Raw genomic sequence first — 25,490 nt, forward strand, 5'->3', positions numbered from 1 at the left:
TAACGAAATATAATTTCGTATTTAGGATCTTTTTTTTATCTGATTCGTACAAATTTGACTAAAATTATCTGACTCAATATGTTTGTTTTTTGAGTCAAATCTGACTCAATTGACTGAAAAATATGTCATTTATTGTCTTGGTTCATATCAGTCAGGAAATTTATCGCGAAAAAATCTATCTTTTTCAAGTAAGGAGTACGTAATGGCAGTTTAACATGTTGAACCTCCAGGTATTCTTCATATATGGAAAAAATGAGAAATAAGTTCGGCTGATAACTAGTTAGCTGAACTTAGTTGTTTTCTTTTATAGCCGAACTTCACTCTATAACCGCCAAACATCGGTTTAGCTGATTCGAGCACAAAAAAATGACATCCAAACTTAGTATTTTTCTTCACGAAGTGAAGTTCGGCTATCGTTTTCATTTTTAGTACGGAAAAACTGTTCATCAACACGTTCATAGTGAAGAAAAATAACATTTATGTAATGATCAGACCCTCCACTGATACTATCCTTAGCTTCGGTTATCCAACAATGTGGGGTTTTAAATAGTAGCAGGTTTCCGGAAGGTCACCCAAACCTGGATTACTCCTGGTCGAGCATGCTTAACTGCAGATCTTTCTGCCAACTCTGGAACCAATTGTACTAAAAAAGACCTCATTGTATAATTTATACGTTTCTTTCTTCTTGAGGGACCAGCATCCAGTGCATCCGCTTAACATACTTTCCCATCCTATCACAAGCGATATGTCCCTAGTTGTATCCCAACTATCACCGATATTGTTCCCAGTTACCCACTGCAGTTATCCAGCAGTGTGGGATTTTTAACGGTATTGTTGCGGTCACCCAACCAAAGCTTCTGAGAGGTCACTCATCCTGTAACTACTCCTAGCCGAGCACGCTTAACTACATATATTTATGCTAACTCCGAAACTAATTGTACTTAAAGGCCTATGTGTGATGTAGACGTTTGTCACCTCCTGGGGGACCAGTATCCTGCACCTACGCTTAGCATACTTTCTCATCCCGACTCAAGCGACCCATCCCTAATTGTATCCCAAGTATCACCGATATTGTTTCCACTTACCCACTGCGGTTATCCAGCAGCGTGAAATTTTTAAAGGCACTACTGCGGTCATCAAGCAGAAGATTCTTGAGAGATCACCCATCTTGTAACTACTCGCGGTCGAGCACACTTAACTGAGAAGTTTTTCTCTTAACTTAGTTAAGTGTACCCATCATGCCTCGACGTTAGGAAAGGACAAACCATTACCTATATTTTTAACAAATAATCCTAAATAATCTTTCTAAATTCATTAAATCAATCTTATATAAGAGTTAGAAAATCTACCTGGTATATAGCAAGAAAAATCCCCCAACCATAAAAAATACCTTTCGCCTCATATTAATTGTTTTTCTTGTCACACTTCTTTCGCAACAACTAGGTTTTCAAAGAGAATGGCTTAGTGCGGCTGTTTTGTTTTACGTTCTTCTGAGAATAATATTTCTTCATAAAAAACAGACTTTTCTACTTCTAGATGTCGTTCTGAAATACTACTGCCAATCTATCTTTTGAATTTTTGACTTCCATAAGTCAACAAGTAATTTCTGAGTGTGCATCCAAACACGCTATTAGTGGAAGATAATAAATATTGAAATCAGGTAGCGCTGCAGGGAAGACATAAAAGAAGAAACTTTTTTAAAAATTCTTAAATCAAGAATAAAAGCCAAATAAATAATTAAATTATTAAATTGGCCTGTCCTAGGATACCCCTTATAAAACATTTACTAGTTGGACAAATCATTTCGTACGCCTCAAAAAGCCCAAAACAAAACAGAATCAAGATACGGATCTCTAACTTTACTTTATCCAACTTTCGGCCCAGACCCATATCCAAACCCATCGAAATGTTTTAAGGTATCCTCTCGATTTTCGAAACTCTCAAATTAGATCCCAAAATCCTCACTAAAACCCAACTCTCCACCCCTGGCGACTGTAAAATCTTCTCCGCCATGGATCCCAACACTTCATCATCATCATTTGAAATATCTTACTTGATGAATTCATGTGGATTATCGGAAAAAGAAGCTCTCACTGTTTGTAAGACACTCAAATTCGAATCCTCAACGAAGCCAGACGCTGTTCTTGCAGTCTTTAAGGATTACGGGTTCACTAAATCAGACATCTCCAGAATCATCTGTAAGCATCCTCACGTCATTTTAATAGATATTGATAAAAACATTAAACCCAAATTTGATTATCTCATTTCTAAAGATATTTCTAGACCTCAAGTTATCAAGCTATTTTCTTATCACCCAAAGCTTCTAAATCGTAGTTTAGAAAACCATGTTATTCCTTTTTACGATTTCGTCAAGAACATTGTTGGTACTGATAAAGACGTGCTTACCGTCTTCGAACGAGCAAGGAATTCTGCTGAAGCAGAGAAAATGATGCCCAATATACAGGCTTTGAGAGACGAAGGTGTCCCTCAATCAAATATTGTCAAGTTTCTAATACAACAACCTAGGGCCCTTTTGATAAGCAATGAAAAATTTAAAGATGCTGTACAAGAGATTAAGAGTATGGGTTTTGATGACCCTTACCAATATGCATTTCTTACTGGTATTCAGGCATTGACAGCGATGAAGAAATCCGTTTGGGAAACAAAAGTTAATGCATACAAGAAATGGGGTTTGTCAGAAGAACAAATTCAAAGTGCATTTAAAGCACATCCTATCTGTATGACTATATCTGTGAAGAAAATCATGGCTGCAATGGATTACTTTGTTAATCAAGCGGGTTATAGTCCCTCGGCTGTTGTTAAGACTCCAGCAACTTTGTTTTTTAGCTTGGAAGAGAGGATTATACCGAGGGTTTCCGTCTATCGAAGTTTAGTCTCTAAGGGTCTCATTTATAAGAATAAAACTTCCTTATTTTCAATTTTGAGTATGTATGAGAAGCCGTTCTTGGAGAAGTTTGTAATCAAGTATCAGAAAGATGCTCCGGAACTAATGGAGGTATTCTATTGTTACTAATTTACTGTTTCGTAATCGTTTGACATAATAGATGAGGTAGATTGTTAGAATCTTTTGACAGTTTTTAGTTTATAGTGTATTTCCGGCATTTTTTTCTCTTTAACATATTACATGTATGATATTTCTTAGCACGCGGATAATAAATTGGCATTGCATCCCCCCTGCTTAGGAGCATTGTCGCTCGAAACCTGTTTTACAGATCATTTATGATTTACTCAATAGTATCGTAGGTGGTGAGCGGTCGAACTTTGTGGATTTGATGACCACAAAGTACTTTTCATTTCACGGACTTTTATTTCTGGATTAATCTGACCATGACATCCATCGTCACAATGATTTATAGCTTTGCAATGTCTTGTATTATCGGAAATTGAAAGGTCTCCACTTGATTATTTAGTTTTATGCCAGATAGAGTTTTGAACAGTATTGTTACATTAATAAATAAGTGTGCATTCTCCTCATCTCACCTTAAGTTGTTGTTATCATCTTTCAAGTTGGTCTTTTAATAATCTCTTGTATATCATTAGATTTATAATCAGGCATTAAATGGGTGTGTCATGGAAGAAGCCATGGAAGGTAGTGCTATGAAGAAGGAAGATGATAAGTGTATTGAGGAAGAAGAAATTGATCATGTCCCCGGGGTTGATAAAGTTGTAGAAGATAGTCAGAAAGCTGCTTCAAATAAAGTGGAAGAATCGAAGAAAGCCAATAAGCCTGAAAAAATTCTGAAAAAGTCAAATAAAAAACTAGAACAAGTGCAAGATACTGCTGCAATCAAGTGTCTTGTGGAAGTTCCTGGGTTATTGCAGGTTAGGTTCTTATCTTCTTTCATGTTGGTCTGAAAATTTTAGTCTCTTATATATTTGGTTGGTTCTTATCTTCTTAAGTTGATCTGAAAATCTTAATTTCTTATGTATTTAATTTGTAACCAGGCATCTAATAGGCCTGTCACGGAGGACTTGCAAAATAAAGAGGTAACCTTTTGTCCAGAAAGTGCGACAAAGAGTGTAGCAGCTCTATCACAGGAGGCAAATGTAGTTGACAAAAGTGAAGTTGGCGAAGCTAATAAAAAAGCTTCATCGAGTGATCTTGTGGAACAAGAAAAAAAGTTAGAAGAGGCGGAAGACTTGAAGAAAGCCAAAACGCCTAAGAAAATTTTTATAAAGTCAGAGAAATTTTTTGAGGAACCCCAAGGTAGTGTTGCAGAGAAGGAAGCAGAGGAAAAGTCTAAGGAGGAAGAAGAAATTGTTGCTGTCCCTATGGTTGAGAAAATATTAGAAGAGAGTGATGCAAGTACGCTCAAGAGGAAATTTGTTTTAGGAATCGCGGAAGAACCTAAGAAAGCAAAAATGCCTAAGAAATTTCTGAGAAAGTAGAGGAAGCGCAATGTAGTGCTGCAAAAAAGGAAGAGCAGGATAAGTCTAAGGAAGAAGATGAGGTTGATGCTGTTTCTATGGTTCTGAAAGTGTTAGAAAATAATCAAGCAAGTGTGCTCAAGAGTAAGCTTGCTTTAAATTAGGCGACGGAGTTTAAAAACGCTAAAAAAACTGAGAAGGTTTTGGAAAGGCCAAAGAAAAAAACTGAGGAAGTGCAAGGTAGTGTTGCTATCAAGTCTGACGTAGAAGTCCCTGAGCTGTTGCAGGTATACCATCTTTCACTGCTTAGTATTCCTTTATTCAGTTAGTAACATAGAGTGAGCTGTAGGCCCTTTTATCTGTTCCTGTGTATCCTTGGCGTGTTAGCTGTATGTATGCTTCTTTTATGCCAAAATGGAACTTACTTATATACCAGTGACCTGCCACATACATGTTGACAGGAAGAGATGTAGTGTATGTTTTAGTTTTTTGCTGTCTAACAAGTAACAACTCAGTTTGTCTAAAAGATCAAAATATATGTATGTGATTACTAAATTTTTGGGTGTACAAAATGGAAATATGGTCTAGGAAAATTATGCATGGTTTGTTGTTTGTTACGTAAATGAGGGCTGTGGACCGCTAAACTCTGACATGGATTATTTCCATTTAATTGGCTCATCTTTTCCAATTAGTCTAAGCATTACATCCATCGTATATATGATATAGAGTTTTAAGAAGTCTCATTGTGTCAGTAATTAAACGTTCTCTACTTGATTATTTTAGTTTTATGCTACAAAGAGTTTCGAGGAAATACAGTATTTTGATTACTTAATCAAGCATATTTTTCTGTTGTTCACTTAATTTAGGGTGTATTCTTCTTCAGACCCCAAGCTACAATAAAATATGTCGTGAATAGTCGAGATGGAATATAGTTTTCGAGAGCCAAAGGTGGTGAAAACAGAAACTACTGTATCCGGTTTATCTGGTTTATTAAAAAAAACATCTAGCCTTGTGTGCGGTGTATTTATCTGTGAATTTTTATGGTAAAAACTGATGTTATTTTCCTGATAAATATAAATCCATAGCTGAATACTTGCATTTTTGCTCTCCTTGATCTTTTGCAAAGTACGTTTCTAAGTGAGCCAGTCAGTATTTTTCATTTCCTTGCCTTGTATGATCGGTAACTGTATTTGCCATATTGATCATGTCCTCGTACTTGGATGCTATTTTACTTTATAAAACTCTGAGCTTGCACTTACTTTATCTACATTTCAGTGTAAAAGACTCAAATCTTTTCATCGTTCTCAAATTTAGAACATATTTTTAAATAGTTAGGGCATACTTTAAGTGAATGTATGTGTACCATTACAGTGGATGATTCACATACTAACTGTACAGAATTATTGTGAACATGAAAGCATGCCATCATATACTATTCTGTAGAATCCGTAGTCACTCATTTTAAAGTACCTACTGGCGATGCATTCCATCAACAGTAACATTGTTATGGTTATTGTTCACATAAGCTGGTCTGAAATATATAATGTCTTTTGTACTAAATTTCTAACCAGGTAATTGGCCTGTCACGGGGGACTCGCAAAATGAAGAAGTAACTTTTTGTGCAGAAAGTGTAACAGAGAGTATAGCAGCTGTACCAGAGGTGGCAAATGTGATTGACCCAAGTGACGTTTGTGAGTCGAAGAAAAAAGCTTTGTCGAGTGATCTAGTGGAACAAGAGAAAAAGTTGGAGGACGAACAATCGAAGAAAGCCAAAACGCCTAAGAAGATTTTGATAAAGTCAAAGAAAAATGTGGAAGTAGTGCAAGATAGTGCTGCGAAGAAGGCAGAGCATGATAAGTCTAAGGAAGAAAATGTGGTTGCTGCTGTTTCTATGGTTGAGAAAGTGTTAGAAAATAGTCAAGCAAGCATGCTCAAGAGTAAAGTTTCTTTAGATGGGGTGGAAGAGTCGAAGAAAGCTAAAAAAATTAAAAAGGTTTTGAAAAAGCCGAAGAAGAAAAAAGCTAAGGAAATTCAAGGTACTGCTGAGATCAAGTATGGTGTAGAAGTCCCTGAGCTGTTGCAGGTATGCCATCTTTCACTGCTTAGTATTCCGTTGTTCAGTTAGAAACACGGAATGTGTTGTACGCCCTTTTATTTGTTCCTGCTTTTCCTTGGCATGTTTGCTGTATGTATGCATCTTTTTTGCTCTCCAAAATGATAATTATGTGAGTATCCGTCACTTGCCACTTACATGTTGACAGCAAGAAAACTACTCGGTGTATGTTTTGTTTTTTTGGTTTGTTGTTTGGTTTTAAGAGTTTAATACAATGTGTAGGCTGCAAGTAAGTTCCATTTGTATTTGCAATGGCAAGAATCTATATGAAACCTAGTAATAAAGTTAGGTGGTTGTTTTTTGTTTTTAATGTTTGGAAAGCTCTTATGTGTGTTTCCACTTGGTAATTTGTGGAGAAAATTTGCAGGTCGACTTACAGTAATTTATTCATGGATAACTTAATGGATATAACCCACTAATTATTCAAACTTATTCTTCTATAAATCATTATTCTTCTATAAATCACATAAATGAGGGCTGTGGACTGCTACACTTTGACCTGGATATTTTCCATTTCCCATACTCATCTTCTCCAATTAGTCTAAACATGACATTCATCGTTTGAATAATTGATCTTTTACAAAGTATGTTTCTAGGTGGGTCAGTCTTTATCTCTGTAACTTAATTTGCCATACTAATCATGTATTTGTACTCGGATGCTATTTTATTCCTGCCGTATATAATCTCTCTTTTGTATTAAATTTATAACCAGGCATCTAATAGGTCTGTCATGGAGGACTCACAAAATGAAGAGGTAACTTTCTGTCCAGAAATTGTGACAGAGAGTATACCAGCTCTACCAAAGGTGGCAAATGTGGTTGACCAAAGTGAAGTTGGCGAACCTGAGAAAAAAGCTTCATCGAGTGATGTAGTGGAACTAGAGAAAAAGTTGGAGGATGAGGAAGAATCGAAGAAAACCAAAACGCCTAAGAGGATTTTGATTAAGTCAAAGAAAAATTTGGAGGTAGTGCAAGATAGTGCTGCGAAGAAGGAAGACGAGGAAAAGTCTATAGGGAAAGAAGATATTGTTGCTGTCCCTATCATCGAGAAAATATTAGAAGATAGTCAAGCAAGTATGCCCGTGGAAGAACCTAAGAAAGCCAAAAGGCCTAAGAAACTTTTGAAGAAGCCAAAGAAAATATTAGAGGAAGAGCAGTGTAGTGGTGCAAAAAAGGAAGAGCATGGTATGTCTAAGGAAGAAGATGAGGTTGCTGCTGCTTCTATTGTTGAGAAAATGTTAGAAAATAGTGAAGCAAGTGTGATCAAGAGTAAAGTTTGTTTAGATGAGGTGGAAGAGTCGAAGAAAGCTAAAAAAATCAAAAAGGTTTTGAAAAAGCCGAAGAAGAAAAAAGCTAAGGAAATTCAAGGTACTGCTGAGATCAAGTATGATATAGAAGTCCCTGAGCTGTTGCAGGTATGTTATCTTTCACTGCTTAGTATTCCGTTGTTCAGTTAGAAACATGGAATGTGTTGTACGCCCTTTTATTTGTTCCTGCTTTTCCTTGGTATGTTTGCTGTATGTATGCTTCTTTTATGCTCTCCAAAATGACAAGTATGTGTGTACCCGTCACTTTCCACTGAAGTTTAGTACAATGTGTAAGCTCAATCAAGTAAATTTGTGTTTGCAATGGCAAGAATCTGTATGAGACCTAGTAATAGGTGCTTGTTTTTTGTTTTTAATGTTTGGAAACCTCTTATGTGTGTTTCCACTTGGTAATTTGTGGAGAAAGTTTGCAGATCAGACTTGAACGTAAATCATTCTTTGTAGTGCAAGGATAACTTAATGGATATAACCTACTAATTATTCAAACTTATTCTTCTATAAATCACATAAATGAGGGCTGTGGACTACACTTTGACGTGGATATGTTCCATTTTACAGAATCATCTTCTCCAATTAGTCTAAACATGACATCCATCGTATGAATAATTTAGAGTTTTAAGAAGTCTCATTGTAATGGAAATTGAATGTTCTCCGCTTGATTATTTATTTTTGGGCCGCAAAGGGTTTCGAGGAAATACGGTTAGTAAATTACCACTGCATTTTGTAACTTATAATCGAACATATATCGAACATATTTTTGTGTTGTTCGCTAAATTAGGGTGTATTCTTCTTCAGACTCCTAACTACAATAAAATATGTTGTGCATAGTCGAGATGAAATAAAGTTTTTGATTTCTGAAGGTGATGAAAGCAGAAACTACTGTATGTAGCTTATGGAAAAATCATCTAGCCTTATGTATGATGTATTTATCTATGATTTTTTATGGTAAAAACTGATACTATTTTCTTGATAAATATAAATGTCAAGCTAAATACTTGCATTTCTGCTCTCCTTGATCTTTCACAAAGTATGTTTCTTGGTGGGTCAGTCACTATTTTTCAATTCCTTATCCTGTATGATGTGTAACCTAATTTGCCATATGGATCATGCTCTTGTACTTGGATGCTACTTTATATATAATCTCTTTTGTATTAAATTTATAACCGGGCATCTAAGAGTCCTGTCATGGAGGACTCACGAAATGAAGAGGTAACTTTTAGTCCAGAAAGTGTGACAGAGAGTATAGCAGCTCTACCAAAGGTAGCAAATGTTGTTGACCAAAGAGAGGTTGGCGAACCTCAGAAAAAAGCTTTGTCGAGTGATCTATTTGAACAAGAGAAAAAGTTGGAGGAGGAAGAATTGAAGGAACCCAAAATGCCTATGAAGATTTTGACAAAGTCAAAGAATAATGTGGAGGTAGTGCAAGGTAGTGCTGCGAAGAATGAAGAGGGGGAAAAGTCTAAAGAGGAGGAAGATATTGTTGCTGTCTCTATCATCGAGAAAATATCAGAAGATAGTCAAGCAAGTATGCCCAAGAGGAAACTTGTTTTTGATACCTTGGAAGAACCTAAGAAAGCCAAAAGGCCTAAGAAACTTCTGAAGAAATCAAAGAAAAAAGTGGAGGAAGCGCAATGTAGTGAAGCAAAAAAGGAAGAGCATGATGAGTCTAAGGAAGAAGATGAGGTTGCTGCTGTTTCTATGGTCCAGAAAGTGTTAGAAAATAATCAATCAAGTGTGCTCAAGAGTAAAGTTGCTTTAAATGAGGCGGTGGAGTCTAAAAAAGCTAAAAAAACTAATAAGGTTTTGAAAAAGCCAAAGAAAAAAGCTGAGGAAGTGCAAGGTAGTGCTGTGATCAAGTATGACGTGGAAGTCCCTGAGCTTTTGCTGGTATACCATCTTTCACTGCTTAGTATTCCTTCTTTCAGTTAGTAACATAGAATGTGCTGTAGGCGCTTTTATTTGTTCCTGCTTATCCTTGGCATGTTAGCTGTATGCTTCTTTTATGCTCTCCAAAATGGGACTTACGCATATACCAGTCACTTGCCACATACATGCATGATCTGTAACTTAATTTGTCATATTGATCATGTCTTTGTACTTGGATGCTATTTTACTTTATAAACTCTGAGCTTGCATTTACTTTTTCTACATTTCGGTTCACGCGACTCAAATCTTTCACAGTACTCTAATTTAAAACTTATTTTTTTAGTTTGGGTATACTTTAAGGAAATGTATGTAATGCCATTTCAGTGGATAATTCACATACTAACTGCACAGAGTTATTTTGAAGATGAAAGTATGCCATTTTATACTATTCTGTAGAATCTGTACTCACTCATTAAAATACCTACTACCGATGCATTCCATCAACGATGACATATTTTTTATGGTTATTGTTCACATAAGCTGGTCTGAATATATTAATATCTTTTGAATTAAATTTATAACCAGGTATCTAGGAGGCATGTCATGGAGGACTCACAAAATGAAGATGTAACATCTTGTCCAGAAAGTGTGACAGAGAGTATAGCAGCTCTACCAAAGTTGGCAAATGTGGTTGACCGAAGTGAAGTTGGCGAACCTAAGAAAAAAGCTTCATCGAGTGATCTAGTGGAACAAGAGAAAAAGTTGGAGGAGCAAGAATTGAAGAAACCCAAATTTCCTAAGAAGATTTCGAAAAAGTCAAAGAAAAGTGTGGAGGTAGTGCAAGGTAGTGCTGCGAAGAATGAACAGGAGGAAAAGTCTAAAGAGGAGGAAAATATTGTTGCTGTCCCTATCATCAAGAAAATATTAGAAGATAGTCAAGCAAGTATGCTCAAGAGGAAACTTGTTTTAGATACCGTGGAAGAACTTAAGAAAGCCAAAAGGCCTAAGAAACTTTTGAAAAAGTCAAAGAAAAAAGTAGAGGAAGCACAATGTAATGATGCAAAATATTAAGAGCATGATAAGTCTAAGGAAGAAGATGAGGTTGCTGCTGTTTCTATGGTTGAGAATGTGTTAGAAAATAGTCTAGCAAGTGTGCTCAAGAGTAAAGTTTCTTTAGATGAGGTGGAAGAGTGGAAGAAAACAAAAAAAAATTAAGAAGGTTTTGAAAAAGCCAAAGAAAAAAGCTAAGCAAATGCAAGGTACTGCTGAGATCAAGTATGATGTAAAAGTTCCTAAGCTGTTGCAGGTATACCATCTTTCACTGCTTAGTATTCCTTTATTCAGTTAGTAACATGGAATGTGTTGTAGGCACCTTCATTTGTTCTTGCTTTTCCTTGGCATATTTTCTGTATGTATGCTTCTTTTATGCTCTCCAAAATGAGAATTATGTGTGTACCTGTTACTTGCCACTTACATTTTGAGTGCAAAAAAATCATGCTTTAGTTTTTTGATTTGGTGTTTGGTTTGAAGAAGGTTAGTATAATGTGTAGGCTGCTTTCAAGTTCCATTTGTGTTTTCCTTGCAAGAATCTTTTTGTGACCTAGTAATAAAGTTGGGTGCTCTTATGTGTTTTTCCTACTTGGTAGTTTGGTGCGAAAATTCGCAGGTTGACTTGAAACTAAAGTATGTGTTTAGTGTGTGGAGAGCTTTTATGTCCTTGATCTTTTACTTAGTATGTTTTTAGGTGGACAGTCGCTACATTCAGTTCAAATTACTCAAATCTTTATATTGTTAGTTAGTTAGGGTATACTTTAGGTGAATGTATGTCTACCGTTTCAATGAACAGTTCACATACTAACTGTACAGCATTATTGTGAACTTGAAAGTAGGCCATTATATACTATTCTGCTTAATCCGTACTCACTCATCTTTGAGACACCTAGCGATGCATTTCATTGACATTAAAAAATTCTTATGGTTATTGTTCACATTAGCTGGTCTGAAATTTGTAACCTCTTTTGTATTAAATTTATTACCAGGCACCTATTAGGCCTGTGACGGATGACTCACAAAATGAAGAAGTAACATTTTGTCCAGAAAGGGCTACAGAGAGTGTAGCAGCTCTACCAAAGGTGGCAAAAGTTGTTAACAACAGTGAAGTTGGCGAACCTAAGAAGAATACTTCACTGAGTGATCTTGTACACCAAAAGGAAAAGTTGGAGGAGGAGGAAGAACTAAAGAAAGCCAAAAGACCAAAGAAGATTTTGAAAAAGATAAAGAAAAAAGTGGAGGAAGTGCAAGTTTGTGATGCACAGAAAGAAGAAGAGGACAAGTCTGAGGTAGAAGAAAAGGTTGCTGTCTCTATGGTTGAGGAAATATTAGAAGATAGTCATGTTTTAGATACCGTGGAAGAACCTAAGAAAGCCAAAAGGCCTAAAAAGGTTTTGAAAAAGTCAAAGAAAAAGGTTGAGGAAGTTCAAGGTAGTGCTGCGAAGTAGGAAGAGGAAGATAAGTAGGAGGAGAAAACCGCTGGGACCTATCCAGCTCGAAACAGATATTCACTCTCCAACCGAGAAAGGGTATTAGCCTATTAGGTAAATCTTGCAACTCTTTTTATTTTTGACTTATCTATACTATTTCAGTATTGTGTATCTAGGGTAAAGATTTCGGTTTATCATGAATTTCTGTTACTATATTCATTTCTGAAAGGGAAATCACTATCTCCTAGTGTGTGATGTGATCTTTAATTGGTTTTCCCTCGCAATCTTAAACGCGACTTCCTGCTGTGTGGGATTGAAATTGTGTTTTTAAAACTATTCCGTTCTAACAGTTTACCATAATCATAAAGAAAATTCTGACTTGTTTTGTTTATGTTAATTAGGTTCTAACTTGATAGATTGTGTGTTAGCACAAATGTTACCTATAATTTTGGCAATTATCAATGACCTAGTAAAATTCCGATTCATTGCTTCATGAAGTTCTTCCAAAATCTATAGCTTACCCCAAGTGAACACAGACTTTTGAGAAGGATAAAACAAAAATGGGTTGTATTGCTTGTTGTTAGTTGAATACGTTAAGGTAGAGGATGATTCGCCGATCAAAGAAAAAGGTAGAGGATGATTCTTAACCTGATCAAACTAGTTAAAACGTATAAACCATACCGATGTTTTTTGTTATACTGATGTAACTTGTAGTTGCAGAATCTATGACAGTTACGTAGTTAATGTGAAGTTATTAACTGTGATAAATAAAAAATCTTTGTATTGCAGGTCTTGAAGTCTTTGGATGTGATAAATGTGAACCAGGAAGCTCTATAGGGTGACGTTGTTAATGGCAGCAACTCCAGATTGAAGCAAACCCCTAGCATCAGTGATAGGCTATTAAGTAGTAACATGTTGGGATGACAAGAGTTGTTAATTCCTCGCAGGGGTTAGACTAGGCATGCGTCCATTAGAGGTTGTACTCGAGATCCCCAAGATGAAGATTCATGCAATTGCAACCACTATGCAGAAATTGAAATACCTGAAATGGCTTGGTTATCAGTTCATCTGCAGTCCTTTAGATCATCTCAAACTGTGGATTTGGATTGGACAGGTTGTTGGGATGTTGAGCTTGACGAGAAAGACCTAATGGAAAAACACCCGGATCGGAAGTAGTTGGACCAGTTGTATAGACTAATGGTGGTTCTGGGACGTTGTTCGTATGATTCAGATACTTCTGATTATCTGACCTGCGATTTTGTCACTGGTGGAATTATGTGGGATGAAGACTTAAGTTCGGATGGCTGGGATGATGAAAAAAAGACTCGAAAAACTTGAAATGAGGTTTATGAAGGAATATTAGTAGGCCACTTCGATTATTCTGTATTTCCCTAGTTGTTTGATCTTGTCGCATCCTGTCTCTGGTGAAGGTAGTAATTTTGAATTTTTAACTTTTTATTTTCTCAGAATTTTTGTACTGCTGATTAGTGCTGAACAGAAACCGAACCGATAACCGCATAACCGAACCGTAACCGCACCGAACCGAACCGATAATCCAACGGTCGGTGACGGTTTTCATTTTAATAACCGTTAGATCTACGGTTCGGTGTACGGTTTTACCCATAACCGCACCGAAAAACCGATTAATAGGGACCGTCGATTAGTTTTTATCTTGATTAATCCTAGCCGTCTAGATTAAAGCCTACACCATATATATTTCGGAACCCTAATTTTTTCAGAAGTTTTCATCTCGTTTCTCTTCTTCTCGGCTCTCGCTCTTCAGTCTGAAACCCCAGTCGCCTCCACCACCAGTAGAACCACCACTTTGATCTTTTAAACCACCTCCATCAAGAGCACCACCACCTCCTTGGCTCTATCTAGTAAGTAAATAGATCCCCTGTTCTATTTCTCATTCTCGTTTCGATTGATTTGTTTGTTTTTCAATTTCTAGGGTTTTTTTTTTAATTATTCTTCTGTTAGGACTTAGAGTTTCTTTCTTCGAAATGGTTTGCTTGTTGTTTTGTGTTTATCAATCAATTTCTTTTGTCAAATCTTATTTTTCTGATTACAGTCATGGGTTTTTTATTTTAGGTTTTGGTTGAGTTGAGGGGAGGAACTCAAGAAGGAGTCTGAAAGCTATTATCATTCAGTTTGAGTTAAGGGAAGGAAGGAGTCTGATTACAGGTAACTACTAACCAGTTCAATCTTCATTTTGACTTGTTCTGTTTGATTGATGTTTTGAACTTAGGGTTTGTTATTGTGAAAATGTTTTGAAAAAGGTCAGTTGATGTAAAATGAAGTGATTTAGGATCTGGTTGAGTACTGATATGGTTTAATGTTGAATGATGTAAATTATTTCGAAAAAGGGGTTTAAATTTTTAATGGGTGTCGAATGTTGATATGGTTGAGCACTCTGAAATTGCTGTGCAGTGGCAGTGTAATTTAAACTGAAATTGCAAGTGCTAGCTAGCTAGCACTCTGAAACTCAGGGTCACTATGAGCTAGCACTCTGAAATGTATTTCTAATTTAAACTGAGTAACACGGCAGTGTCAAATGAAGTTTAGTTTCATTATCAAGTTCAGAACTAACTTGATTGTTTTAAGAAATATGAATGCTTGTATTAAGAAGTAAGAACTAACTTGTTTACCTTTGGTTGTTTGGCAGGGTAATGATTGGATCAAGTTCAGTTTCATTATCAAGATGCAAGATGGCAAGTGCATCTCCCTCTCCATCCCCTGCAGCTGGGTCTACTGATGTGACACTGTCAATAACACCTCAAGTTGATGCTACAAAACAAGAAACACAAGCTATAGAGCAGGCTACACAGGACCCTGCACCTGAGGTTGTACCGAAGAAGAAGGGGAAAACTAGATCAAAAGTTTGGAATGACTTTGTAAGGCTCAGTGAAGAACAAGCTCAGTGTAAGCATTGTAAGAAGAAATTGCAAGCACATAGCAGAGGAAATGGCACTTCCAGCATGAAGACACATTTAGGCACATGCCCTCAGAATCCCAACAAGAAGCAGAAGGGTCAGAAGAATTTGATGTTTCCACCTCCAAGACCAGGACAGTCATCACAACTGGTTGTTGTAAGTTATGACAAGGATATGTGTAGAAGAAGATTGGCTGAGTTTGTCATCATAGATGAACTTCCATTTAGAATTGTAGAAGGAGAAGGGTTTAGAAGATACAGTGAACAGTTGGAGCCTAGATTCAAGGTGCCAAGCAGGATGACAATTTACAGAGATCTTTTAATCATCTACAAAGATGAGAAAGAGAAGTTGAAGAAATACTTCAAGGAAAGTAAACAAAGAGTCTCTCTCACAACTGATACATGGACTTCTCCAAACAACTTCAATTATATGTGTGTGACAGTGCACTTCATTGATATCCATTGGAAGCTTCAAAAGAGGATCATTCTGTTTTACTTGATCAAGGGTCATACTGGAGTGGATATTGGGAAAATGCTTAAGAAATGTTTGCTGGATTGGGGGCTAGAAGACCTTTTTGGTGTGACTTTGGACAATATCAGTGCAAATAGTGTGGCAATTGAGTATCTTCAAACAAGTGTCATCAATTGGACCGGAGCAAAAGTGAGATCTCAGTACATGCAGGTATAATTACTTTTCTTGGCTCTATTCATTATGACACTTGAAACTGATTCAATATGAAAAAAAATTCTTTAGGTTGATAGCATATAATCTTGCATAGCCATTAGTTCTTTATAATGTACTTGTTGCTTTGTGCTTGTTGTATATTTTTGTGCTTGCAACTGATTCTTTCATTCTGTTATTGTTTGATGAACTAGCTAGAAAATAATTCTTTGATGAACTGTCTGTGCGCTTGTTGTCAAAGATGCTGTGCTGTTGTATCACAAGTCCATTGGAAGGATCAGATCAGTTATCAAGTTTGTTACCGGCTCTCCCTCTAGGTTGGCCAAATTCAAGGAATGTGCTGCTCTCGAGAAGATTGATTGTAAGAAGATGGTTTTCCTAGATGTGAAGACCAGGTGGAATGCTACGTATCTGATGCTTGATGCTGCCATTCCTTATGAAAAAGTCTTTAAGAGGTTAGAAAGAGAAGATAGGAGCTTTCGAGATAAGTATATTTTCAAAGAATCTGAATGTGAAGCTTTGCCTAATACTGATGCTGATATTGTTGTAATTGATAATGAAGAATATTATCATAGTTCATCTAGTGAATCTGAATGTGAAGTAGATGTGTCTAAAAAGAATAATACTAAGAAAAAGAACAAACCTCATCGTCATCATGCTCCATATGCTGCAGACTGGTCATATGCTAGGTGTCTTGTTAAGTGTTTGAAAATCTTCTTTGATGTTACTGTTAGGTTCTCAGCTTCAGTTCAGGTTACTTCACATGAATTTCTTTGGCAGTTGGCATTGGTACATGAACAGTTGGTTCGTCTTAGAGCTATAGGAAACCGAGATCCTCATATTTCTAAGATGCCAGAAATGATGTTTAAAAAGTACAACGCATATTGGGGGGATTATGAAGATATGAACTCTGTGATGTATTTTGCTAAGTTGCTTGATCCTCGAGAGAAAGAATTTGGTTTGAAATTTGATCTTGAATGTTTGTATGAGCAAGATGATTTTAGGGTTACGACTGTTTTGAAAGCTGTGAAACAAGATATGGGAAAACTTTATGATGAGTACAACAACATGTATTCAAATGCCAATGCATAGGAAGGTGACATCATTACTTACTGTTGATCATCATTAGTTCATTACTAATATTGCTTATTTATTTATTTATTTTATCATCATTACTTACTATTGATTGTTCTCATGTCTTAGGTATTGGCTCAACATCTGCTGCTGGTGTTGATGACATGGTTGTTTGTGTGCAAGAAGAGAACATTGAGGATATGCTTGAGTCGAGGAAGAAAAGGCGAAGAATGAATGTTCACAATACTCATCCAAAGTCAGAGCTTGAAAGGTATTTGCTTGATGACTGTGAAGCATCTACCAAGGAGTTTGATATTCTAGCATGGTGGCAGGCTAATAGTACCAAGTATAAGGTATTTGCTTAATCAACTCTTTTAATAAATTTCTTAAACTAGCATGGTGGCAGGCTAATAGTACCACGATCTTGGTGATGCTTCATTTTCTTAAACTCTTTTAATAAATTTCTCCATTTGTCAGTACACATACTTGGTGATCTCAAATTTATTAATAATCTTGTTTCTTCAGAAACCCATGTTTCTGCTCTTTTCTTTGGAGGTCTCATTTCATGATCAGACCCACTACTGTTAGCTAAAACTATTTGCTGTTGTGGTTGTTTAAGGTACTATCACTGATGGCAAAGGATATTTTAGCAATACCAGTGTCCTCCGTTGCTTCGGAATCTGCATTCAGTACTGGAAAACGCATTCTTACTCCATGGAGAAGCTCGCTATCTGCCAGGACAGTTGAAGCACTTCTCTGTACGCAAAGCTGGTTGCAGAAACCTATCTCTCTTGATTTCCTATGTGACTACGTACCTGATGACAATTCCAACATTGAAGATGGTAATGGAATCCCTTCTCTTTTGACTTGAAATTTGAATGAGTGTATCTTCTTTTATATGTTAGTTTCTCACCTGCTGTAACAACAACATCAGCAATCATAATTCATATTCATCCAAGTGTTTGTATTCTTCTTTGCATTCTGTTAGTTTCTCTTCTTATCTGTTAGTTTCTCTTATCTTATTTCTTCTTGTTTTTCTTGTTGCAGAAATTTTGGGGAAGGATGAAGATTAAGGAGATTGGCTTGAGAGATGGATGGACTGCAGTCTTTTAGCTTTGGTTAACTTGAGAAATGAAGATCAAATGGATGACTGCAGTCTTTTTATGTTATTGGCAACATCGTTTTCTTTTAACTTTCGTTTCATCAGACTTTGGTTATCTTTTAGACTTAAGACTTTGACTAACTTGTTTGTGAACTTCAACTTTGGTTATCTGTAGACTATGGTTATATTATCAATATTTAAGTATGGCATGTAGTATCAGTTTATTAAGAATTTCAGAATATATTTATATACAGGTGCAGGGTATAGGTGAAAACCGAACCGAACCGTAACCGAACAGTATCGGTGCGGTTAAAAACCGAACCGAATACTGAACAATTCGGCTACGGTTTCAATTGTGATAACCGCACCGAACACGGTTAGTTGAACGGTTTTACCTATAACCGCACCGAACCGAACCGTGTGCAGCCCTACTGCTGATAAGGATGCACTTGTTTCAGTATAGAAGTAAATCTAAAAAAAATTACAGGCATTTTTGGGAATGGGGGATATCTCCTTTTTGCCACAGCCTAAATTCTGCAGCTTTTTCTTTAAAAAGGCTATGTTTTGTTTTGCTTTTCCAGTTTCTGATTCAACATCTGAATCCGAGAAGTCTTGCTTGGCTTGGCTTTAAGCCGATTATCTGAAGGGTTCAAGCCAAGGTTTGAAAAACACCCGTTAAAACGGTCACACCCATATACCGTGGTCGTGAAGGTTCTCGAACTCTATGTCTATATAATGCCGATAAATAGGAAATAACGGCAGTTTTTAGGACCGTGACCTGTTTTTCAAACCTTGGTTCAAGCTGTTTATCAGTCGGTCCCTTAAGAGGGAAAACTTCTACAACTCTAGGCTCAGTTATAAACTGCGTTTCAACTTTAGGCTCAGTTTTGAGCACTCCGAGTATATGAAAAGTGAAAACAACTTAAGTTTCCAAACACGGCTGCACAACAGTATTAGAAACTAAAAAGAAATACCTTATATATTATTCCGTATTTCGAGAAAAGAGATATTTTCACTTTTTCAAAGAGAAAGTGGCAAGGACCTAGCCAGCTCGAACAAATTCACTCTCCAACCGAGAAAGGGTATTAGGTAAATCTTTTTGTCTATCTATACTATTTTGTATCTATGGTCAAGATTTGTGTTTTATCATGAATTTGTGTTGTTATCTTTAGTGGGTTTTGCCTCTCAAGTCGCGATCTTAAACAGGACTTTCTGTCGTGTAAGACTGAAATTGTATTTTTAAAACTAGTCCGCTCTATCAGTAAGGAAATTCGGACATCTTTGTGTTTATGTTCTAACTTGATTAAATGTCTGTTCGCTCAAATAGATCCTTCAATTTTGGTAATTATCTATAACCTAGTGTGTCCTAGAAATCCCAATGTACAAAATTGTCAGCCTCTGCTGCCTGCAATTAGTAATGAATGGTGCAGGGATTCAGTGGAAACTGTATATTCATTCCATCCTCTGTGACCCCTAGACACAATGAGCAAGATTGCCACCCATGGTCCATTTCTCCTTAGTCCAACTTTTGGCCCATACCCATACCCGGTGGAATGAATAAAAATACGATATTCTCGACTCTCATCTCTCCCAAAACCCTAACTCTCTCCCCCTGGCGACTGTAAATCTCCTCCATCCATGGATCCCAACACTTCTTCTTCATCATCACCATCAGCTGAAATGTCATACCTGATGAATTCCTGTGGATTATCAGAAGAAAAAGCTCTCACTGCATCCACAAAACTCAAATTCAGTACCAAAAGGTCCAAATCGAATCCAGATTCAGTTCTCAATCTGCTCAAATCATACGGTTTCACTAAACCAGACATCACCAAAATCATCAGTAAGAGACCAAGACTACTTTTATGTTATGTTTCAATTCTTAAATCCAAACTTGATTACGTCTTTTCTAAACAGATTTCGGATCTTGAAGTTATCAAGTTCTTATGTATAAAACCACATTTACTAAATGATAGTTTAGAAAACCATATAATTCCTATTTTTGATTTCACTAAGAGCATTGTTGCTACTGATTCATACGTATTAAGCGTTCTTCTACGTATGTTTCCCAAGATTAATGTAGCATATTTTAAGAAACTGATAAACAGTAATTTTAAGGTTTTGAGAGATGCAGGTGTTTCTGAGAGAAGTATAGTGAATTATTTTAGGTCTAGGCCCAGGGTTTTTAAGGTGGAAACTGATAGATTCAAAGAGGCGGTACAAGAGGTTAAGAGGAGGGGTTTGAATCCTTGTGAATACAAATTTCTTGATACTGTTCGTTTTTTGACATGTGGAACGGATTGGGAAGAAAAAATGAATGCTTACAGGAAATGGGGTTGGACAGATGAAGAACTTGAAATTTTATGCAAGAAATATCCGTATTTGTATTTTATATCTGCGAAGAAAATAAATGCTGTAATGGATTACCTAGTGACGGATATGGGTTATAGTCTATCTGATTTTCGCAGGAATCCTTCCATTTTTCGTTTTAGCTTGGAGAAGAGCCTTATACCAAGGCTTGCTGTCCACCGATATTTAATCTCCATACATTTCATCGAGTCATGTAGCTTGTACACTCTTGTTGAATTATCCGAAGATGCTTTCTTAAACAAGTTTGTGATCGAGTATGAAGAAGAAGTTCCCGAGGTTTGGCAGGTAAACCATAACTAGTATTTGACATATAATGTGCTATGGTTTATCTGAATTCATAATTTAAAACACTTAGCTACTAGTTGTATCCCCGGACAACTTTAAATAGTCTACTTCTTGTTCAATCTTATTCCTCTGTTACTCACATGAACAAGAGCTTTGGACTCTTTCAGAGACTTATCTAACCATTATATCCATCTTATGAATGATTAGAATTGTCAATAACTCTTATTTAGCAGAACTGAATGTATTCCACTCAGTTATTTAGTTTTATGCCAAAAAGAGTTTCGAACGAAATTGTTGATGGATTACCGTTTTATCTTAATTATGTAACACATTTTTCTATTATTTATTACATAAATGAGGGTGTATTCTCCTTGTCTCACTTATATGCTCTTATCCTATTTCAAGTTGGTCTGAAATATATCAACTCTTTTTTATTAGATATATAAGCAGGCATTTAAGAGAAGTGCCATGGAGGAATGCATGCAAGGTAGTGCTGTGGAGAATGTAGAGGTGGATAAGTCTGAGAAGGAAGAAGAGATTCCTGCTGTCCCCTTGGATGAGAAAGTATTAGAAGATAGTCAAGCAAGCATGCTTAAGAAGAAAGTTGGTTCAGATAAGGTAGAAGAATTGAAGAAAGCCAAAACGCCTATGAAGATTTTAAAAAAGTCAAAGAAAAAAGTTGAGGAAGTGCAAAGTAGTGCTGCGAAAAAGGGAGAAGAGGATAAGTCTAATGAGGAAGGGGAAATTGATGATGCTCTTGTGGTTGAGAAAGTTGTACAAGATAGTCAAGCAAGTGTGCTCGAAAGGAAAGTTGCTTCAAATAAGGTGGGAGAATTGAAGAAACCCAAAGGGCCTAGAAAGGTTTTGAATAAAAAGTTAAAGAAAACAGTGGAAGCAGTGCATGGAAGTGGAAAGAAGCAAGGGGAGGATAAGGCTAAGGAAGAAGAAGAGATTACTGCTGTCTCAACGGTTGGTAAAGTATTAGAAGTTACTCAATCAAGTGTGCTTAAAAGGAAAATTGGTTTAGATAAGGAGGAAGAATCGAAGAAATCCAAAAGGTTTAAGAAGGTTTTGAAGAAGTCAAGTAAAAAAGTGGAGGAAGTGCAAAGTTGTGCCACGAAGAAGCATGATGTAGAAGTCCCTGAGCTGTTGCAGGTATACCATCTTTCACTTCTTAGTATTCCCTTATTGTGTTAGTTACATGGAATGTGTTCTAGGTCCTTTTATTTGTTTCTGCTTTTCCGTTGCATTTTTGCTGTATGTATGCTTTTCCTTGGCATGTTTGTATGTATATGCTTTATGCTCTCCAAAATGAAAAACTACTTAGTGTATGTTTTAGTTTTTTGATTCGTTGTTTGGTTTTAAGAAGTTTGGTACAATGTGTAGGCTGCAGTCAAGTTCCATTTGTGTTTGCAATGAGAAGAATCAATATGAGACCTAGTAATAAACTTAGGTGCTTGTTTTTGTTATAAGTGTTCGGAAAGCTCTTATGCGTGTTTCCAATTGGTAATTTGTGGAGAAAATTGGCAGGTTGACTTAAAACTAAATCATTCTTTGTGGTACAACAATTTATTCATGGATAACTTTAATGGATAAAACCCACTAATTATTCAAACCTATTCTTCTATAAATCACATAAATGAGGGCTGTGGACGTCTAAGCTCTAATGTGGAGTTATTCTATTTCACAGGCTCATCTTGGCCAATTGGTCTAAACATGACATCCATCATACGCATGATTTAGAGTTTTAAGAAATTTCATCGTATTAGAAATTGAATGTTCTTCGCTTGATTAGTTAGTTTTATCGATGCATCTTACTTCAATCAAGCATATTTTTCAATTGGTCGCATAAATTGTGTCGTTTTCTTCTTCAGACCCCAAACTAAACTAGAATCTGTTGTGGATTGTCGTGATAAAATATAGTTTTCGATAGCTGAAAGTGGTGAAAACAGAAACAGCTCCATGTAGTTTATGGAAAAAACATCTACTCTTGTGTGATGTATTTATCTGTGAATTTTTATAGCAAAAACTAGAAATCGATTCTATTTTCTTGATAAATATGAATTAAGATCTTCCAACTGATGCTAAATATTTGAATTTCTATTCTCCTTGATCTTTTACAAAATACTATGTTTTTAGGTGGGTCAGTTGCTATTTTTCATTCCCTTGCCTTTTATGATCTGTAACTTATTTTGCCATATTGCACGATCATGTCTTTGTACTTGGATGCTATTTTTGTTTACAAACTTTGAGCTTGCACTTACTTTTTCTGCATTTCAGTTCCAATGACTCAAATCCTTTTATAGTTATCAAATTGAAACCTTTTTCTAATTGGTTAGCGTATACTTTAGGTGAATGTATGTGTACCATGTCAGTGTATAGTTCACATACCAACATCACAGAGTTATTGTGATCATGAAAGTTGGCCATTATATACTATTCTGCAAAATCTTTACTCACTCATTTTTAAGGTACCTAGCGATGTATTACATCAACATTAAAATTTCTTATGGTTATTGTTCACATAAGCTGGTCTGACATATTTATTCTCTTTTGTATTAAATTTTATAACCAGGCATCTATTGGGCCTGTCACGGAGGACTCACAGAATGAAGAAGTAACACTTTGTCCAGAAAGAGCTACAGAGAGTGTAGCAGCTCTACCAAAAGTGGCAAAAGTCGTTAACAAAAGTGAAGTTGGTGAACCTAAGAAGAAAGCTTCATCGAGTGATCTTGTGCACCCAATGGAAAAGATGGAGGAGGGGGGAGAACCAAAGAAAGCCAAAAGGCCTAAGAAGATTTTGAAAAAGATAAAGAAAAAAGTGGAGGTAGTGCAAGGTGGTGATGCGCAGAAGGAAGGAGAGGATAAGTCTGAGGTGGAAGAAGTTGTTGCTGTCTCTATGGTCGAGGAAATATTAGAAGATAGTCATGCAAGTATGCTCAAGAGAAAACTTGTTTTAGATACCGTGGAAGAACCCAAGAAAGCCAAAAGGCCTAAGAAACTTTTGAAAAAGTTTAAGAAAAAAGTTGAGGAGGTTCAAGGAAGTGCTACAAAGTAGGAAGAGGAAGATAAATCTGAGGAGGAGAAAGCAGCAAGGACCCAGCCAGCTCGAAATCAGTATATATCATATATTCACTGTCCAACAGAGAAATGGTATTAGGTAAATCTTGCAACTCTTTTACTTTGTGTCTATCTATATTTTATTTTGGATCTAGTGTTAAAATTTGGTTTTATCATGAATTTGTGTTGTTATTTTATTTTCAGAGAATTCACCATCTCCTGATGTGTGAATGTGATCTTTAGTGGGTTTCCCCTTGCAACCTTAAATAGAACTCTCTTTTATGTGGGACTGAAATTGTATATCTAAAACTAGTCCATTCTAACAATCCACCTTAGTCAAGAGATTTTGTTTATTTTTGTTTATTTTCTTACATGATAAAATGTGTTGGCTCCGACCTACAATTTTGGCGATTATTGATAAAGGGGTGTGTCGTCCTATAGAAATCACATTTTTTAGCCTCATGTAGCAGGTGAACTGTGACTTTTGTAAGGCTAAAGCAAATATGAGTTGCATTGTTTGTTGCTAGTTGAATACTTTAATGTAGACAATGTTTAGTAATCTAATCAAACTAGTTAAACGCATAAACTATACTGGTGTTTTGTGTTAGACTGATTTAACTAGTAGCGTTGCAGAATCTATAACAATTGACGCAGTTTGTGTGAAGTCTTTGGTTGTGATAAATGCAAAATCTTTGTATTGCAGGTGTTGAAGTCTTTGGATGTTAAGGGAAGCTACACCGTGAATTGAAGCAAAACTCTAGAGCCACTGGATAGGACACGTCACACAAAAATGTTGTTACGGTAGGAGCTGTAAATTCCTCGCAAAGCTTATACTAGTCATGCGTCCAGTTGAAATTGTAGACAAAGATCCACAAGATGATGAAGCTCATGCAACTGCAACCACCATGTGGAAAATGAAATACCCTGAAATGTTCTACAAATTTCTCAGTACAGGTGCGGTCCTTGAGATCATCTCAAATTGTAATGATTTGAAATACATATATTAATTTCCTTGGTTGTTCGATCTTGAGACAACCTGGCAAACCAAAACATCTTTAGTAGCTAGAGGAAAAGAAAGCAGCGACTACCGGAGGAGTGGCTTGCAAATTGGGAGCAGCCTAACCCATGAAACGGGGGTCACCCTATCTTGTTTCTAGTGAAGGTAAGATATGTAGTAATTCTCTTCTTTATTGTGACAGTACTACTGCTGGTACTGTCTGTACTTAGTATTCTACTGTCTGATTAAAAAAGAAATTTAAACTGCTCAGAAGTCAAAAGGATGTATTTGTTTCAGTAAAAAAGAAATCTATATCTAAAATAAGATATGCAGTGATGCAGATTTGGGTACTTGTATTATGAAACTTACAGACACCGGGTTCTTTTATTGGTCAGATTTGGATAGTGGACTTGTTTACATTCTTTTGTATCCTTCAATATTTGATAACCAGTCTGTAACAGACTTGATGCAAAGGGCTATGTCTTGCAGAAAGAGAATTCATTACCTGTGTTTAACATCTGCTTTGTGTGACGTGTCACCCCAAAGTACATGTTGCCAGATTTCGGCGCTTGTTTTTACATTTTGCCAAGTTTCAAAGTATTCAACATCTGAATCTGAGAGGTATGAATTAGTCTGATGACTCAATGGAGGTCCATCTAGGTATACTGAGTCTATCCAGTTCTTCGAAAATCAATAAGGGAATCCAGTTCTGAGTGAAAATACCTTTATGATAAAAAGTACGAGCTGAATTAGACCTCGAGTCAGACACCGATTCACTGTTTTTTCAAAGAACGAGGCACATCACATACACTCATA

General features: G+C 36.3%; 3 protein-coding genes across 3 annotated transcripts; all 3 read left to right on the forward strand.

The window, feature by feature from the left end:
- Positions 1-1,959: 1,959 nt before the first annotated feature.
- On the forward strand, positions 1,960-6,093 carry LOC113345027. The gene is made up of 4 exons (XM_026588884.1): positions 1,960-3,016; positions 3,562-3,843; positions 3,967-4,676; positions 5,961-6,093. Exons 1-3 carry the CDS (start codon positions 2,012-2,014, stop codon positions 4,408-4,410), a joined length of 1,731 nt encoding a protein of 576 aa, XP_026444669.1. The 5' UTR covers positions 1,960-2,011; the 3' UTR covers positions 4,411-4,676; positions 5,961-6,093.
- LOC113345010 (neurofilament heavy polypeptide-like) lies at positions 5,311-16,386 on the forward strand. The gene is made up of 10 exons (XM_026588868.1): positions 5,311-5,374; positions 5,961-6,472; positions 7,215-7,916; positions 8,994-9,713; positions 10,278-10,998; positions 11,732-12,286; positions 12,962-13,602; positions 14,264-14,356; positions 14,838-15,786; positions 15,981-16,386. The coding sequence occupies exons 1-5, from the start codon at positions 5,311-5,313 to the stop codon at positions 10,761-10,763; spliced, it is 2,484 nt and encodes an 827-aa protein (XP_026444653.1). The 3' UTR covers positions 10,764-10,998; positions 11,732-12,286; positions 12,962-13,602; positions 14,264-14,356; positions 14,838-15,786; positions 15,981-16,386.
- A 3,184-nt stretch (positions 16,387-19,570) lies between these two features.
- On the forward strand, positions 19,571-25,091 carry LOC113345045. The gene is made up of 4 exons (XM_026588909.1): positions 19,571-20,617; positions 21,056-21,772; positions 23,193-23,777; positions 24,381-25,091. Exons 1-3 carry the CDS (start codon positions 19,601-19,603, stop codon positions 23,673-23,675), a joined length of 2,217 nt encoding a protein of 738 aa, XP_026444694.1. The 5' UTR covers positions 19,571-19,600; the 3' UTR covers positions 23,676-23,777; positions 24,381-25,091.
- The last annotated feature ends 399 nt before the right edge of the window (positions 25,092-25,490 follow it).

Source organism: Papaver somniferum, unplaced genomic scaffold (genome assembly GCF_003573695.1).
Source record: "Papaver somniferum cultivar HN1 unplaced genomic scaffold, ASM357369v1 unplaced-scaffold_80, whole genome shotgun sequence".
NCBI classification, from domain to species: domain Eukaryota; kingdom Viridiplantae; phylum Streptophyta; class Magnoliopsida; order Ranunculales; family Papaveraceae; genus Papaver; species Papaver somniferum.